Source organism: Suillus subalutaceus, assembly GCF_016647625.1.
Source record: "Suillus subalutaceus strain FC151 chromosome Unknown DFJ58scaffold_41, whole genome shotgun sequence".
NCBI classification, from domain to species: Eukaryota; Fungi; Basidiomycota; class Agaricomycetes; order Boletales; family Suillaceae; genus Suillus; species Suillus subalutaceus.
This window is the reverse complement of record NW_024540290.1, coordinates 238615-254322: the sequence shown is the minus strand read 5'-3', so window position 1 is coordinate 254322 and position 15708 is coordinate 238615. Positions and strand designations below refer to the sequence as shown.

General features: G+C 49.0%; 8 protein-coding genes across 8 annotated transcripts; 1 reads left to right on the top strand and 7 right to left on the bottom strand.

Moving 5' to 3' along the window:
* Positions 1 to 1317: 1317 nt before the first annotated feature.
* On the bottom strand, positions 1318 to 2508 carry DFJ58DRAFT_330906 (uncharacterized protein). Its single transcript, XM_041379895.1, has 2 exons — positions 2063 to 2508; positions 1318 to 2004 (listed from the first exon to the last, which is right to left on the bottom strand). The coding sequence occupies exons 1-2, from the start codon at positions 2360 to 2362 to the stop codon at positions 1447 to 1449; spliced, it is 858 nt and encodes a 285-aa protein (XP_041244885.1). The 5' UTR covers positions 2363 to 2508; the 3' UTR covers positions 1318 to 1446.
* Positions 2509 to 2693: 185 nt separating this feature from the next.
* On the bottom strand, positions 2694 to 3044 carry DFJ58DRAFT_840678 (uncharacterized protein; the record flags this gene model as incomplete). The annotated part of the gene is made up of 1 exon (XM_041392635.1): positions 2694 to 3044. One exon carries the CDS (start codon positions 3042 to 3044, stop codon positions 2694 to 2696), a length of 351 nt encoding a protein of 116 aa, XP_041244884.1.
* A 530-nt stretch (positions 3045 to 3574) lies between these two features.
* Positions 3575 to 4334, bottom strand: DFJ58DRAFT_726962 (uncharacterized protein; the record flags this gene model as incomplete). The annotated part of the gene is made up of 2 exons (XM_041385421.1): positions 3575 to 4051; positions 4110 to 4334. The coding sequence occupies 2 exons, from the start codon at positions 4332 to 4334 to the stop codon at positions 3575 to 3577; spliced, it is 702 nt and encodes a 233-aa protein (XP_041244883.1).
* An 888-nt stretch (positions 4335 to 5222) lies between these two features.
* On the bottom strand, positions 5223 to 7055 carry DFJ58DRAFT_330948 (uncharacterized protein). The gene is made up of 2 exons (XM_041379896.1): positions 6714 to 7055; positions 5223 to 6663 (listed from the first exon to the last, which is right to left on the bottom strand). Exons 1-2 carry the CDS (start codon positions 6906 to 6908, stop codon positions 5344 to 5346), a joined length of 1515 nt encoding a protein of 504 aa, XP_041244882.1. The 5' UTR covers positions 6909 to 7055; the 3' UTR covers positions 5223 to 5343.
* A 28-nt stretch (positions 7056 to 7083) lies between these two features.
* On the top strand, positions 7084 to 9799 carry DFJ58DRAFT_330530 (HSF-type DNA-binding-domain-containing protein). Its single transcript, XM_041379892.1, has 7 exons — positions 7084 to 7103; positions 7163 to 8019; positions 8070 to 8136; positions 8182 to 8235; positions 8285 to 8421; positions 8470 to 8831; positions 8882 to 9799. Exons 2-7 carry the CDS (start codon positions 7181 to 7183, stop codon positions 9625 to 9627), a joined length of 2205 nt encoding a protein of 734 aa, XP_041244881.1. The 5' UTR covers positions 7084 to 7103; positions 7163 to 7180; the 3' UTR covers positions 9628 to 9799.
* Positions 9800 to 11108: 1309 nt separating this feature from the next.
* On the bottom strand, positions 11109 to 12300 carry DFJ58DRAFT_659076 (kinase-like domain-containing protein; the record flags this gene model as incomplete). The annotated part of the gene is made up of 5 exons (XM_041382066.1): positions 11109 to 11426; positions 11485 to 11700; positions 11754 to 11800; positions 11852 to 11882; positions 11938 to 12300. The coding sequence occupies 5 exons, from the start codon at positions 12298 to 12300 to the stop codon at positions 11109 to 11111; spliced, it is 975 nt and encodes a 324-aa protein (XP_041244880.1).
* Positions 12301 to 12416: 116 nt separating this feature from the next.
* DFJ58DRAFT_330820 (uncharacterized protein) lies at positions 12417 to 13557 on the bottom strand. The gene is made up of 2 exons (XM_041379894.1): positions 13354 to 13557; positions 12417 to 13305 (listed from the first exon to the last, which is right to left on the bottom strand). Exon 2 carries the CDS (start codon positions 13175 to 13177, stop codon positions 12461 to 12463), a length of 717 nt encoding a protein of 238 aa, XP_041244879.1. The 5' UTR covers positions 13178 to 13305; positions 13354 to 13557; the 3' UTR covers positions 12417 to 12460.
* On the bottom strand, positions 13558 to 15511 carry DFJ58DRAFT_330819 (uncharacterized protein). Its single transcript, XM_041379893.1, has 3 exons — positions 14936 to 15511; positions 14543 to 14878; positions 13558 to 14489 (listed from the first exon to the last, which is right to left on the bottom strand). Exons 1-3 carry the CDS (start codon positions 15161 to 15163, stop codon positions 13890 to 13892), a joined length of 1164 nt encoding a protein of 387 aa, XP_041244878.1. The 5' UTR covers positions 15164 to 15511; the 3' UTR covers positions 13558 to 13889.
* Between the last annotated feature and the right edge of the window lie 197 nt (positions 15512 to 15708).

The following is a 15708-nucleotide window of genomic DNA, read 5'->3' as shown; positions in this document are numbered from 1 at the left end:
TTTTCACGATCAGCATGAGTGCGCGCATAATACTAATAGCTAATCGATCGCTAGTCTCTCAGGCCTCAGGCGTAACGCATGAGATGATAGGTTTCCTCAAGTGGGGCGCTACCAAGTCTACGGCCCCCGTGACGAGGTGGCCTATGTACTAATATTATTATGGACAGCAGAATCATTGCCGTACCAGAAGCTGTTCAACCACCATTGGAAATTGTACATGGCTCGGAGTGGATTCCAACTGCAGACAACAGTCAAATATCAGATTTGTAGAGACATGTATGATCAATACTTCGATCCTTGCTGGATTCACCTCGTAATGGGTGGCACTCGCCAATCCAGAACTAATGTTCGTGGTGCACGAGCATGTATACCACCGACACGGCTACATGTGCGATCTCCATCTGAGCTCCACCCCGGGTAGAGCGACATCCATAGTTCGGAGTCGGGATCAGCGCCACACTCAGATCTAGGTTGGAAACACATGATGCCCGAGATATTGCTTACAATCAACGCCAGTTAATATCTACAAATTCTAAGGACGCGCTACAGTCTCCCCCCACCTAGATCCGCTGCGCAGTTCCATCTCACCCTCCATCGAACGTGCTCGCCCCGGATATGTACTTCGCAGCACATATCCACAATATGCCCAGGATCCGTCATTTTAATCTGCGCTGGGTTTCAGTCTTCAGGATCTCATTCACAACAATCCATCCCTCCCCAAATTTTTCAAATGGCGGTGGTACGCGCGCGCGCGCGTAATCATTAAACCAGCCGAGGAAACCAACATGTGTCAACTTGGGCAGCAATCTAAGCAGTATGTAGGACCACGACGAAGGGATCGCTGATCAGAGACATCCCCACAGAAAGGGTAGTGATCTTCTCGTTGGGAATGGTTTCAAAAAAGGATGGATCATCGTCGTAGTCGACTGGAGTTGCGCTAAAGGACATTTAAACGGTGTGCAAGCACGGGCAATGTTGGATGAGGTGGACGAGTGCTGTGAAGGTCATAGATGGCGGGACTAGCGAAAGAGTTCCACCTCCAAAGTAGAACCGCTCGAGCTGAGGCCAGGATTGCACGAGTGTCCTGAACGAGGCGTCGTTAATGTCCGAAGTACAAATGCACTCGAGCACTAAGTCTTTCAAACGATTAAATGGCAGCAACGGGGCAACTGCGTCAAAGCCAAACATATCGCTTCGACTAGCAAAGTCTTCTTTGACATATCTGAGGTCGTCCTTAAACTCGACGTGAAGTATCTCAAGAGTAGGAGAGAGGCACTCCGAGAGGGAGACGATGAGGCCGGGGATATGCAGTAGATTGTACAGGACGTCTGGATTATAGCATATATCATCATAATCCAGATACACCTTCGCTGATCGACAGGAGGGGAGAAGGACGCTTCTGAGAAAGTGTTCAACAACGGATGGTGACGATGCAGTAAGGTTCACTTAATTGAGTTGGGAGAAAATTGGAGTGGAGTTGGATTGCACTTCGTGGGTATTGTCCATCTCCGGCCTGAAGTACAGAGACTTGAGGGACGGTAGAGAAGCCAAGTGAAGAAACTCTCGGCGACCGAGGGCGCTTGTTTTAAGATGGGAAAGCTCCCGCAAGCCAGATAGGGCTTTACAAATTGCATCTGAACTTTCCGCAGAATCACCGATACATAAGGCAAGTTCCCGAATGGATGGACATAGACTTCCAAGGGAAGCAAACAACGCAGACCGGGCAAACGTGGGGGATGCTAATCTAAAGTCCGCCCGGATGGCTGTGATAGTTGACCTAAGGAGGGTGCGCAAGAGCGGAAAGAAGTGTTCTCGGTCATCATACCAACGCAATCTACGAAGATTTGGGAAGAGGGATGTGGGTGATGGGGCAGTCATGAGCGCTTGCACGACATGGTTGTCTATTATGTCTAGCTCAGACCTGTTGACCGTAAAGGAGTGGACACGTCGTGCAAATTGATGGATCAGCCTCCATTCTCCAGCTAGGAGAGGCCTTTGGAGCGTCTATTTGGTTGTTTTGAGTATTCAATATCATGCGGGTGGGTTCAGGCATTTTTCTCACCAACTTTCCTCTGTCTCTGTTACTGACGCCTTCAGGCAGGCATGAAATGAGTGGCTTAAACCCACATATGCGTCCCCAAAGAATATCAAGGGCAGGCTCCTTGAATTTCCTACATGTCCTTGCAAGAACAGCAAGTTGAGCACGCGAAACAGGAGCTATGCCAATCGTTGCCCTCTGGGATGTCGATAGTGAATATGCTAAGTAAAAGTTCTGTGGGCAGGAGACAGACATGCATGACTGCAAGAAAAAGCACTCAAAGTTGGCGGTGCTTAAAATATTGCTCTGACTTGCCAGGATCATGATGTATGAGTCAGTGACTCACTTCAGAATTTAATGCCGGCCTTTCCCCTTACGTTTTTGTTCTGACTACGTCAAACAAAAGACGACGTAGTTTACATTGCGAACTTCATCTGAGCTCCACCCCGGGTAAAGCAACATCCATAGCTCGGGATCGGGATCAGCGCCACACTCAGATCTAGGTTGGAAACACACGACGCCTAGGATATTGTTTACAATCTATAAGGACGCGCTGTAGCCTACCCAGATCCGCTCCTCCATCCCAGCCTTTGTCTAGCGCGCTCGCCCCAAATATATGCTTTGCAGCACATATCCACAATATGTCCAGAGTCCGTTATTTCAATTCGCGGTGATCATTATCCGCCAGGATCTCATTTACAACATCCCATCCATCCTCGAGATGTTCAACTTGAAATGGCGGTGGCACGGGTGTGTCATCATTAGACCAGCCGAAGAAATCAACATGCCCCAACTTGGGCAGCAATCGAAGCAGTATAGAGCCCATGGCGCAGGGATCGCTGATCGGAGACATCCCCACAGAAAGGGTAGTGATCTTTTCATTGGGAACGGTTTTAAAAAAGAACGGATCGTTGTCGTAGTCGACCGGAGTTGCGCAAAAGGTCATTTGAACAGTGTGCAAGCGCGGGCAATGTTGGATGAGGTGGACGACTGATGTGAAGGTCATAGATGGCGGGACTAGCCAACCAGCTGTACCTCCAAAGTAGAAACACTCGAGCTGAGGCCAGGATTGTACGAGTGTCTTGAGTGAGGCGTCGTTAATGGCCGAAGTACAAATGCACTCGAGCCGCAAATATTTCAAGCGATTAAAGGGCAGCAACGGGGCAACCGCTTTGAAGCCAAGCCCATAGCTGCGACTAGCGATATCTCCTCGGATATATATAAGTCGAGGTCAAAGTCGATGTGAAGTGTCCTCAAGAGCAGGAGAGAGGCACTCGGAGAGGGAGATGACGAGGTTGGGGATATGCAGTGGATTATATAGGGCCTCTGGATCATAGCTTAAGTTATCATGATTGATGGACACCACCGCTGATCGACAGGAGGGAAGACGGACGCTTCTAAGAAAGTGTTCAGCGACGGCGATGGACGTTCATCAATACAGTGAGCTGCACATGATTGAGTTGGGAGGAAATTGTTGGAGTGAAGTCAGATTGCATTTCGTGGGTGTCGTACATCCCCAGTGTGAAGCTCAGAAACTTAAGGGACGGTAAAGAAGCCAGGCGAAGGAAACTCTCGTCGACTGAGGACCCCTGTGTAAAGATGGCAAAGCTCCCGCAAGCCAGATAGAGCTTGACAGGTTGCATCTAAACTTTCTGCAGAATGACCAACACATAAGGTGAGTTCCCGAATGGATGGACATCGACTTGCGAGGGAAGCTAACAACGCAGGTTGGGCAGACGAGGGGGATTCTGATGCAAAGCCCAGCTTCATTAATGTGATCGTTGACCCGAGGAAAGTGCGCAAGAGCGGAAAGAAGCGTTCTCGGTTGTCATACCAATACAAATCACGAAGGTTTGGGAAGAGGGACATGGGTGATGGGGCAGACATGAGCATTTGCATGAAATGATTGTCTATCATGCCTAACTGACGGCTGGTGACCGTAAAGGAGTGAACACGTGGTGCATATTGATCAATCAGGTTCCATTCTCCAGCTAGGAAAGGCCTTTGGAGCGTCTGTTTGAAAATTTCGAGTATTCAATATCATGCAAGTAGGTTCAGGCATTTCACTGACCAAGTTTCCCCTCCTGTCTGTGTTAACCACGCCTTCAGGCAGGCACAAGATGAGTGGCTTAAACCCGATTATGTCTTTCCAAAGAATATCAAGGGCAGGCTCCTTGAATTTCCTACAGGTCCTTGCAAGAACAGCAAGTTGAACTAAAAAATCTCTGAAACTCTCATTGTTGCGGATAGTGAATATGTGGAATAAAATTTCTGTGGGTAGGAGACAGACATGCATAACGGCAAGAGAAAGCACTCGAAGTTGGCGGATAGTTGCCGACACTAGTACTGTGACTTTTCGATTGGAAGGATGTGTGAGTTCAACATGCCGCCTTTCCCTGGACGGTTTCTAGACGAATAGCCTGAGTTTTACATATGGGGATAAGAGTATGTAATAAGATGTTGACGCTGAAGGACCAAGGTCAACTTGAAGCCTAGGTGAGGCTTCTTCGAGGCTTGGCAGTACACTCACTCGTGCTAAGAGGCACATTCATTCAATAGCTAGCTAGGTCGCCGCTACTGTGACATCTCCGCATGTCTCGGAAGCTTTGGAGAACAGTCGCTCTCAGGCAGTGTTAAAGTCAAACTTGGACTTTAACACTGCCTGAGAGCAGGTCATGGTGGACTGCCGCTTTCACGATCAGCATGAGTGCGCCCGTAATAGCCAATCAATCGCTAGTCTCTGAGGCGTAATGCATGAAATGATAGCTTGAATTATCCTTCAAGTGGGGCGCTACCAGGTCCACGACTATGTTACCAGTATTATCGGCAACAAACCCAGAATCATCGCCATATCAGAAGCTGGCTCAGATGAACTTGTGTAACCACCGTCGGAAATCGCACGTGGTGAGTGGATTCCGACTGCAGACAGCGGGTCAGATATCAGATATCAGATTTGTAGAGATCGGATCAATTAGCTCGCGACAGGCTCTGCGATCCTCGCTGGATTCACCCCATAATAAGTGGTACAAGTTCTGTTCCAGAACTGATGTTCGCGGTGCATGAGGATGTATACCACCAACATGGCTACATGTGCGAACCCCATCTGAGCTCCACCCTGGGTACAGCAACATCCATAGCTCGGAGTCGGGATCAGCACCACACTCAGATGCCCAAAATATTGCTTACAATAGATGCCAGCTAATGTCTACAAATTGTAAGGATGCGCTATAGCCTCCCCCCGCCCAGATCCGCTGCTTCGGAATACTTCGCAACACATATCCATAATATGTCCAGGGTCCATCATTTCAGTTCGCGGCCGCCAGGATCTCATTCACAGCATTCCATCTATCCTCAAGATGTTCAAATGGCGGTGGCGCGGGTGTGCCGTTATTGAGCCATCTAACACGTTCCAACTTGGGTAGCAATCTAAGGAATATATAGGCCACGGCGCAGGGATCGCTGATCGGAGACATCCCCACAGAAAGCGTAGTGATCTTCTCATTGGGAATGGTTTCAAAAAAGAATGGGTCATCATCGTAGTCAACTGGAGTTGCGCAAAAGGACATTTGAACGGTGTGCAAGCGCGGGCAATGTTGGATGAGGTGGACGAGTGCTGTGAAGGTCATAGATGGCAGGACTGTCCAACAAGCTGTACCTCCAAAGTAGAACCGCTCGAGCTGAGGCCAGGATTGCGCGAGTGTCTTGAGCGAGACATCATTAATGCCCGAAGTACATATCCAATCGAGCTGTAAGTCTGTCAAGCGATTAAATGGCAGCAACGGGGCGATCGCGTTAAAGCCAAGCACATAGCTGCGACTGGCGATTATGTCTTCTCTGTCAATATAGTTGAGGGCGAGATGAAACTCGACGTGAAGTTCCTCAAGAGCAGGAGAGAGGCACTCCGAGAGGGAGACGATGAGGTTGGGGATATGCAGTGGATTGCACAGGACCTCTGAATCATAGCTTAAGGCATCAGAATCGATGCGCACCCTCACTGATCGACAGGAAGGAAGACGGACGCTTCCGAGAAAGTGTCCGGCAACGACAATGTATTGCATCAATACAATGAACTGTAGTTGATCGAGTTGGGGTAAAATTGTTGGAGTGAAGTCAGATTGCATTTCGTGGGTGTCGTTTATCCCCAGTGTGAAGCTCAGAGACTTGAGGGCCGGTAAAGAAGCCAAGCGAAGAAACTCTCGCCGACTCAGTTTCCCTGTGTCAAGACGGGAAAGCTCCCGCAAGCCAGACAGAGCCTTACAAATTGCATCCGAACTTTCTCCAAAATCACTGACACACAAGGTGAGCTCCCGAATGGATGGACATCGACCTCCGAGGGAAGCTAACAACGCAAGTTGGGCAAACGAGGATGTTGATAGAAAGCCCAGCCAGATTGATGTGATAGTTGACCCAAGGATGGTGCGCAAGAGTGGAAAGAAGTGTTCTCGGTCGTCACACCAACACAATATACGAAGGTTTGGGAAGAGGGATGTGGGTGATGGGGTAGACATGAGCGCTTGCATGACATGATTGTCTAGCTCAGACCTGTTGACCGTAAAGGAGTGGACACGTCGTGCATATTGATGGATTAGCCCCCATTCTCCAGCTAGGAGAGGTCTTTGGAGCGTCTATTTGAAATTTAATATCATGCGGATAAGTTGAAGTATTTTTTTCTCACCAAGTTTCCTGCGTTATTGACGCCTTCAGGCAGGCATGAGATGAGTGGTTTGAACCCATATATGTATTTCCAAAGAATATCAAGGGCAGGCTCCTTGAATTTCCTACATGTCCTTGCAAGAACAGTAAGTTGAGGAAGTGAAATACGAGTGAATATGTCGAGTAAAATTTCTGCGGGTAGGAGATAGACATGCATGACTGGCTGGCGGTTAGTTGCCGACGTCAGTGACTTTTCGATTGGAAAGAGGTGTCACCGCCTTTCCCTAGACGAATAGTTGTACATATGGGGATAAGAGGACATTGACGCTGAAGTCAAGGGTGAGGCTTCTTCGAGGTTTGTGAGTGAACCGGTTCGGGTAAAACGCCGATATGCAGTGTATGGGTACATGAGGTGAGCACGTTTGATGACATAATTCAGATTCCTGGCAATGAAAAGCGGTGATTTCGAAGTGAACTTTGGACTTAACTATGGACTACGATTATTCAAACCAGCAACAATCACCAAGACAATGGTCACAACCAACTACTTCTGGTTTCTCTTCCCCAGCTTCACCTACGCCAGCTTACTATTATACTCCAAGCCAACAATCACCTTCAAGACCGACCAGCAGTAATTTAACGCTCAATCTCAGTTCACTCTCAGTAACTTCACCAGCCAATCTTGGCGTATCCCCAATAACACCAGTATCTCCTTCAAATTTTAGTCCAGCTCATCTCAGTCCGCAACCACCTACCTTTCAATTCAATTTTGATTCAACAGAAGACTCCTCCCTCTTACTAGCACAGCGTCGTCCAAGTACAGGTTCTCATTCTACTTCATCAAGCGAACTAGCAGTAGAAAAGAGTGTACCACGTAAACGAAGTCTCACAAATACAGCTCCTCCTCCAACTCATCATACACACGCGCACTCTCATTCTTACGGTGGACACATACTCCCTCATCCAATCATAACAACAACTGCTTCATCACCGCCTTCGATAAGCGAACCTTCTTCACAAGGTCCGCTCACGCCGGCTAGTTCACAGCCTTCGAATCAGATCGATATCAACGCAACTTATGATGATCCTGACGCCATAACTCCTTATTCCATGGCAGATCAAGGCGACAGCGACGACGAAGGTGCAAAGTCTAGTACAGCAGGTCCTAGTTTAGGCGTCATCGGTAAACCAATGGGCACGAACAACTTTGTCACAAAGCTTTATCAGTGCGTTCAATCTTGTATTTTATACCTATCATTCAACATCTACAGGATGATCAACGATCCAAAGAGTCAATCTTTCATCGCTTGGACTGAACTCGGAACAAGGCAAGTTGTATTTTATCACTTTCACTTTCCTCCTTATTCACTCTTTCTAGTTTCGTTGTTTCAAACATAGGCGAATTCAGCAGAAGCATCCTCGGCTCTCATTTCAAGCACAATAACGTCTGTCTCCTCTCCACCAATATTTAATCTACTCACTCCCCACAGTTCTCAAGCTTTGTGCGCCAACTGAACATGTACGGCTTTCACAAAATCAACAGAGTACGTATTTCACTCCAGTCATTTCACCATCCAACATCTCATCAAACAGACCCCACGCGCTCAACGCACATCAACAACATCCCAGACTTGGGAATTCAGCCACCCAAAATTCCTCCGCGCACGTCCAGATCTCTTAGACGCCATCAAACGTAAAGCTCTCGAGCCTGATCCTCGTGAACGTGGACGGTTAGTCCCGCTCAATCCCCGCCGAACTAAAACTGATCTAACCCCTAGCGTCGAACTCCCCGGCGAAGTCGCTCGTCTCCTAAACGACATGCGAGATGAGAACAAGGCCCTCTGGCGTGAGGTCTCACGTCTAGGCGGACGCGTTCCTCCTCACATCGCAAACACCCTCTCCCAATCTTCTAGCTCGTCTACGACAGGCCCGAAATTACATATTGGGGGAGATGAAGAGGATGATGATGGGAGCGATGAGGGGTTTTCGTTTAATGTCATGGGGCCTGGTCTCAGTATGGGCATGGGTGGAGGAAGCGAAGCGTGGATGAATTGGGCGGGTGCTGAGATGCGCCGCGAACGACGGAAAGTGGAGAAATTGACAGGAATCGTAAGGACGCTGTGTGACGCAATTGGATCTGGTCCGTTCCTCCCTCCCCATTTCGACTCATCACTAACTACTATTACACAGTATCGCCAACGCTAATACATGAGCTCAATGCCCTAAACGCACCAAGCCCCTCTCCCTCCCCAGTCCCTCCAAGCCCAATTCCAAGCGAGCACAGCCCCAACATCTACATCATATCTCCCCCCTCTCCATTGCCCTCACACTCACACTCACCCTCCCATTCACACTCGTCCCATCACAGCCAAAGCCATGGGCACAGCCATCACCCCTCAGTCCCAATGCTCAGCATCCCCCAATACGCCCTGCACACATCAACCCCATCTCCCACCTCCAGCGAGTTTTCCGCATTCGGTCGGCACGGACACGGCCGCCAGCCCAGTATCACCCTGACGCCTACTCCTGATGTAGACGCGCACGGGATGCGAGAGGGAGGGAGGGAGAAGAGGCAGAGGAGGACGGGGAGTGTTGTTAGTGTGGGCAGTGTTGGGTCTTCGATGGGTGGTGGGTCTCCGATGGTTTCTCCTATGGCGGGCGGATCTGTTTCTGGACTTAGTGGCGCTTCGATGGGTGGAGAAGAAGATGCTGAAGGGGAGATGAATTTGAGTTTTGATCAGGATTTGGATATGGATGTCGGGGGGAGCGGTAGTGAGAAGAAGCAACAGCAACAGCGGGCGAGGAGTGATTCGGCGCCTACCTGGGTTACGAGCCAGAACGCTGGTGCTGGTGCTGGTGCCGGCGGGGGTGTTGGCATTGGTGGGCTTACCGCGAATTGGGGACGACCGAGGAGCGGGAGCGGGTTTGGGAGGTAATTGTTGTGATTAATGGGGTTCATGCCTGGTGTTTGAATGTCTTTTTTTCTTTTTTTTCTACGTTTTGCTTTGCTTTACTGTTTCTTGTCTCCGTGTTCACGCTTGCGTGTTTTTTTCTCATGTTTTTGGTTATATCCTTGCTATCTTTCCTTTCCTTTTCTCCCCCCTTCTTTTCAAAATCGTATGACTTGCAGACTCAGAACTTATTATCGATATTGCTCACGATCGACTATCAGTATAGTAACAACTCTCCCTCCCTCCCTCCCTTTCCTCCTCCTCCCTCCTATCTGGCACACTTCTCTTGGCACGCTACGCCACCTATTTGCCATACACTGTACGCCACATCACGACGCACGCTCAATCCGTACTAGATCAACCCCACTCTCACTCGTACTAGTACATATTGTATACTGCGCTCTGACTCCCAGCTGTTTATAAATTACATACATCGATTCATCAATCGCTCCTTTTTTACGTAGATCTGTTATTGTTGGAGTGTTGGTGCTTGCCAATGCCACACTGCCACTGCCCCGCCTCGTTCCCTTTCGAAATTCAATTCCCTTCTTCGTCGTGTTCGATTTCAAATTGGGCTCCATGGTGTTGTTCTTTGCTGGATGGGAACTTGGGGGAGGTATGGATCCGATTATCAATATCGTTTACCTTGCTTTGACCTGGTGTGATTGTAGGCGAGGATCGAAGCATGTCAGGATCCTTGACTGCGGTGGGTTGATGAACTACTATCATGATGATGGTGTGCTAGTTTGACTGCGGAAGTGTCAGACGAACTAACTGAGTTACTTCGGATATTAAATTCGGGCTTCATTTTCGTGTACAGGACTGTCCATATCCTGTGCGATGACACGGAATTCGTGAGGTATTCATGTTTTTTGTACGAGGGTCCAGGATGGATGGTCGTGGTCATGTTCATGGGATGAATCTATGTTGTGGTGATCGAGACACATCTATATTAAATCCTACATCAGTTAACATACATCTACTTGCCATGGCCATCACGGCTGCCTTGCCTAATTGACGGATATTACAATAAACATGACGAATAGCATGCCGGATGAGACCATACAGCTCCGATGTGACAGGCGAATCAAATCAGCGAGGCAAAAGAATGGCTACAACAGTAAGTACTAGTAGTGCTAGTGAACGTTTAAACGCCTATATGATTAAAACGTGCATACCGGGTCAGACGAGACACAGCTCCGACGTGACAGAACCAGTGAGGCAGAAGAATGGCTACACCAGTAAGTACTATACTAGTAGTAAAACGCCAATGTCAGTGTGCGTGTGCGTGTAAATTATAAACCGGCTTCGTATCCCTTTAGATCTACGATATATTTGTGGGGGGCCGTGCAAATGCAGTGATTAATACCAAAATAAACAAGGATGCCTGTTGGTTGTCCATCGTGATAAGTATGTCTGCATCATCACCTCTAGTAATGATAGATTCCGTTATTATCGTCCGATACCTAAATAATTATTTTCAAGCGTGGCTTTTTTGATGGTCCGGCACTACTTGCAGGGTGCGCAGCGGCAGAACTGGATGCGTCGCGGCCACCTACAGGGACTGGGAGTAATTTAATTCGGATGTGTCGGATGAATTCGAGGGCGGTGCCAGCTGTGGGTCGTAAGGCTGGTGATAACGACCAGCACTCACGGATAAACGGCCATAGTTCACCGACGAGGGGCGTGTGGGACGGACAGCGAGGGGTGTTTCCTTGTTGGATCTCCCGTATGATAATCACTTCCCGTTTGATCTCGTGCCAAGGTACTTTGCCTGATAGGACCTGCGGAAGAAAATATCGTAAACTTTTATTGAACGCTGGGGATGGTTTGAATACTTACTTGGAGCATGATACTGCCGAGAGAGTAGATGTCGCTGAGCGTCGTTGGCTGTACGTCATCTGATAGGAGAAGCTCGGGGGCTGTCCATCGTACTGCGCCTGGATACATAGCGGTAGCTGCGAGGTAAGTCGAACCGGTTTGCAGGTCGCCGAGCATGCTTGATAGTCCAAAATCAGCGATGCATGCAGTCATGTCCGCAAGGATAAGAACATTAGACTTTGAACGAATGAGTTCGAGGCGTGGAATAAGTATGGGGATGTGTCACATACCCCAGTGAGATCTCCGTGGGTCACGGGATTATTAGGATAAGAATGTACTGTGGAACTAAAATTAGAATGGATCAGAAAATGAGTCAAAAGAGACGGACAGTAAGTGAGACCAGAGACAATATCGTCCAACTGAACAAACGATTCCGTTAGAGATAGAAGACAAGTGCAAGTGGTGCGATCATACCAAACTGAGTTGATCAGCAATAGTGATGATTGACCAACTTTTCTCCAAGCAATCGGTCAGAGTCCCATTTGCAGCCCAAGGGGCAACAAGGGCTATCGAAACACCAAAGCCGAAAGCATAGCCCATGAATTCCATGACATTCGGGTGATATAGTCTTCTCCAAATGCCCATTTCTCTCCTCAGTCTCTGTAACACACAACAATCAGGGCGTAGGTATGGATGATCAATGCTCTGGCAAACCTTCGAGGTCTTCTTGTTAACCTGAAATCTGAAGCCCTTCACAGCAACCTGAAACAGACACCTATTAGCATGTCGTTGTCGTCGATTCACATCTGTACGCAGCCGGAATGCACCTGGTACCATCATTATAAGTACATTTCCAGACGTTTCCAAAAGCACCCCCAGCTACGGGATCGAGGCCGTAACTCCGAGTAATCCAATCTGTCAAGTCAACCGGTTGAACAGGGCTCGTCGGACTGTATGTATATTAGTAGGGCTCTGGAAAGTTTAAACAAACAAATCATCACCTTCCGGATTGTGTATTGGGAGTTACGGGCGTGGGAAGCATCCCAGAGAGATCACTAGCAAATTCACGCTTACGATTGTCATTCCCTTCCACAAGAACTGTACCGTATGAACCAGGAGTGCTTTGGGATAGATATCCATGCACTATCTGATCCTGACCATGTGCGGTACTATTCCCAAAGTTGGAGGGGTGTAGAGGGGAATCAGGCGTGATGGGAAGTTGGCCATGCGTACTCTGAAGATATTTCATATCAAGTCGTGGCAGCTCAGTACGTGAAGTGGACGATTGCGAGTTGTGAACCCTGGGAGTCGAAAAATATGGGCCTGAGTTGGGGGAAAGCGATGTGTGTGGAAACGTGGGAGAGAATTCGTTTGGCAATATCTGGCTTCCTTGTGCAAAAGGGCTGCGCAAGTTAGATGCGCCCGACCAAGATGTTTTGATAGCTATCTGAAACATCACCAGAGGTTGCCATCGAGGAGACGATATGAACGGAAAGGAGAGGTACGGATTCTTTGTGCTGGTCGCTCGATGGCAAGACCATTGGATCGATAAGTCTCCAAATCCTGTACTTGCAAGTCCGGGTATCTGAACGCGATGACTAGTGGATTGGCATACAATCCAAGCTTCACCAGGCTTGCAAGTTGAAGTCACAGCCAAACGAGTGAGAGGGGAATGGTGAAAGTACTGCGGGGGAGAAAGTTGTTCGCAGGACATGTCAGCTGTTGATTTTGTACGTTACTCGAGCGCTTGCAATTGCAGCACCCAACGCCGAATTTCTTGAGGACAGGTACACGCTGTTCTTTAGAAGGGAATCCAAGGGATGTTCAAGTTATCGCCGGTACCTTGAAATCATGAGACCTCAAACATTACGAGCACTTTGGTAAACCTGCCTTACTATCGTCTTGGATACTCACAGCATTCGAGAGGAGCTGCTAGAGCAACACTATAAGCGGCTCAGGTACTCTGGTTGATGAACGTCACAGCACATGTGACACTTTGAATGTACAGCATGTAACAGTAGGTCGATCGTATACTTTTAACTGCGTCTGCACTGTGTAGATCTTCAATAGACGATGCCCTGAGTATGAAACATGGATGAACGAGAAGTAGATCATGATGAGATTAGTTATACATGCAGCAAGATGAGAGAGGGTGACCGAGCGAGGTAACAAACAGCAAGTGGAACTATCGCAACAAGTCGACGACAAAAATAAGCTATCTAAACTGGGAGGAGCCAAGATGTCACTGCTCGCTGCAGCTTTTGCAATAAATAAGACATCCTGATTCCGCGCGAAGAGGGAGAAAACAAGGGGGTCAGCGCAAAAAAAAACACATGTACACGTATGAATTGAGGTAAAAATGTTCGAAAAGCAAGAGGAATGAAACAAACACATAGCCCGAAAAAATCATATCTTCCATCCACCGTTTACTTGAGATCCACACCGGTCGGATCGAACCATTCACGGAAGTCTTGCTCAAAATCTGTCCGAAACATGGATGGGTCTAGGTCTTCCAATGCTGACATAGATTGAATGAAGTCTGAAGACATGAAATTAGGTGGTAGATCGGATAGATTGGGTTGCGGTTGGCTCGCGGGATTCGAAGCCGGAGGGACTGAAGGTGTCCCATTCGGAGCAGGGGATTGTGTGATGCTTGAGTTAATGGTATTTGGAGTCGGGGGTGCAGTGCCGTGTGCGCTCCCCGTAGGGTTGGATGAAGGCCCTCCCTGGCCTGGAGCAGCGGGAGCGCTGTGAGGTGACCCTTCTGGTATACCTGAAGGGTTATTGATCATGGGCTTAACATCCTTCTGATCTTTCATGGGACCACCCATGGCTGGTGACGCAGGTGGCGCCATGCCGCCCATAGGTTTGGCTTGAACCAAGTTCTGGCCGATTCGAGTGTTCTGGGGACCAACAAACTGTTGTTGACCTTGCCCAGGATGGAAACCTTGCTCAGAAACACCGGGAGTGGCCGCTGCCATTAAGCCCTTTGTCGCTGCGGTCATACTCTGTCGGTACTGCAAGGCCTTCAGAACAGTTGAGGGGTAGCCAAGGGCCCCAGCAAAAACCGACGACTTACTGCATTGGCATTGACCATCATCATGTTATGAGCTGGATGCATGCCCGGGCTCATAGCGTTACCAGGAGCACCCATAGGCAGTCCCATACCAGGATTACCCATGTTGGGTGGAACACCGTGTGGCTGGAAGTTATTCATGGGCGCGCCTTGCATCTGCCCTGGACGCATCATGTTACCATTGGGCATTTGTTGTGGCCCACCCGGCATACCCTGCTGTTGCGGGTGCGGGTATCCTGGCCCGGGGCCCATGGATGATGTTTGTTCCATGGGGGGAGGTGTGCGGCGCTGCCGCTTCCTGTCCGGAGGCGAGTTTTCGCTATTCGGGAGCGTGCCATGCTGTCAAATTTCGCAAATTAATGCGCTGTAATATTAAGCCAAGAAAAGAAACAGTACTTCTTCTCCAGGGGACGTGCTGTTACGTTTTATGGTGCGCTGCTGTTGTTGTTGCTGTTGCTGCTGTTGCTGTTGCTGTTGCTGCTGCTGCTGCTGTTGTTGCTGCTGCTGTTGTTGTTGTTGTGGAGGCTGCTGCATTGTTGGATGTTGAACAGGTCGGCGTTGCTGCCCAGGCGGAGCCATCCCTTGCAAATTCGATGACCCTACAGGGCCGAGTTGTGACTTCATGCTCCGCTGCCGCACCTCATTGAGGATTCGTTGCTGTAATTCAAGTAATTCACTTGATAAATTTCTATAATAGCGATGACGACAAAAGTACCTTATCTTGGAAGTTAAGCGAGTGCAACTCCTTATCGCCAAAACCCATTCCTGCTTTGGCCAACGTAACAAGTTCGGTAGGCATACGGCTGAGTTCTTGGTTGAGGATGCCTGGATTTGGTTCGTTCGATGGTGTCTGACGGGCTACCAACGATGGACTGCGTTGCATCATACCACCTTGACCGGGGGTACCAGGACGACTTGGCGACCGTCCCATCGGAAATGGCGGCGTCTGTGTCTGGGGAGCGGAGCCAAGGGATGGATTTGAAGGGTGCATGGGACGATTGAGGCCAGTAAGGTGACCGGACGGGCCCACCAGCTGATTCATCGGGGGCTGTGGATGCTGGGGTCCAGAGCCAGGGTTGCCTGTAATATGGGGAGTATGGGACATCGTTGGGGATTGAAATGGAGGCGCAGCGCCATTTGGTCTTTGAGGGCCACCGGGCCTCTGCTGT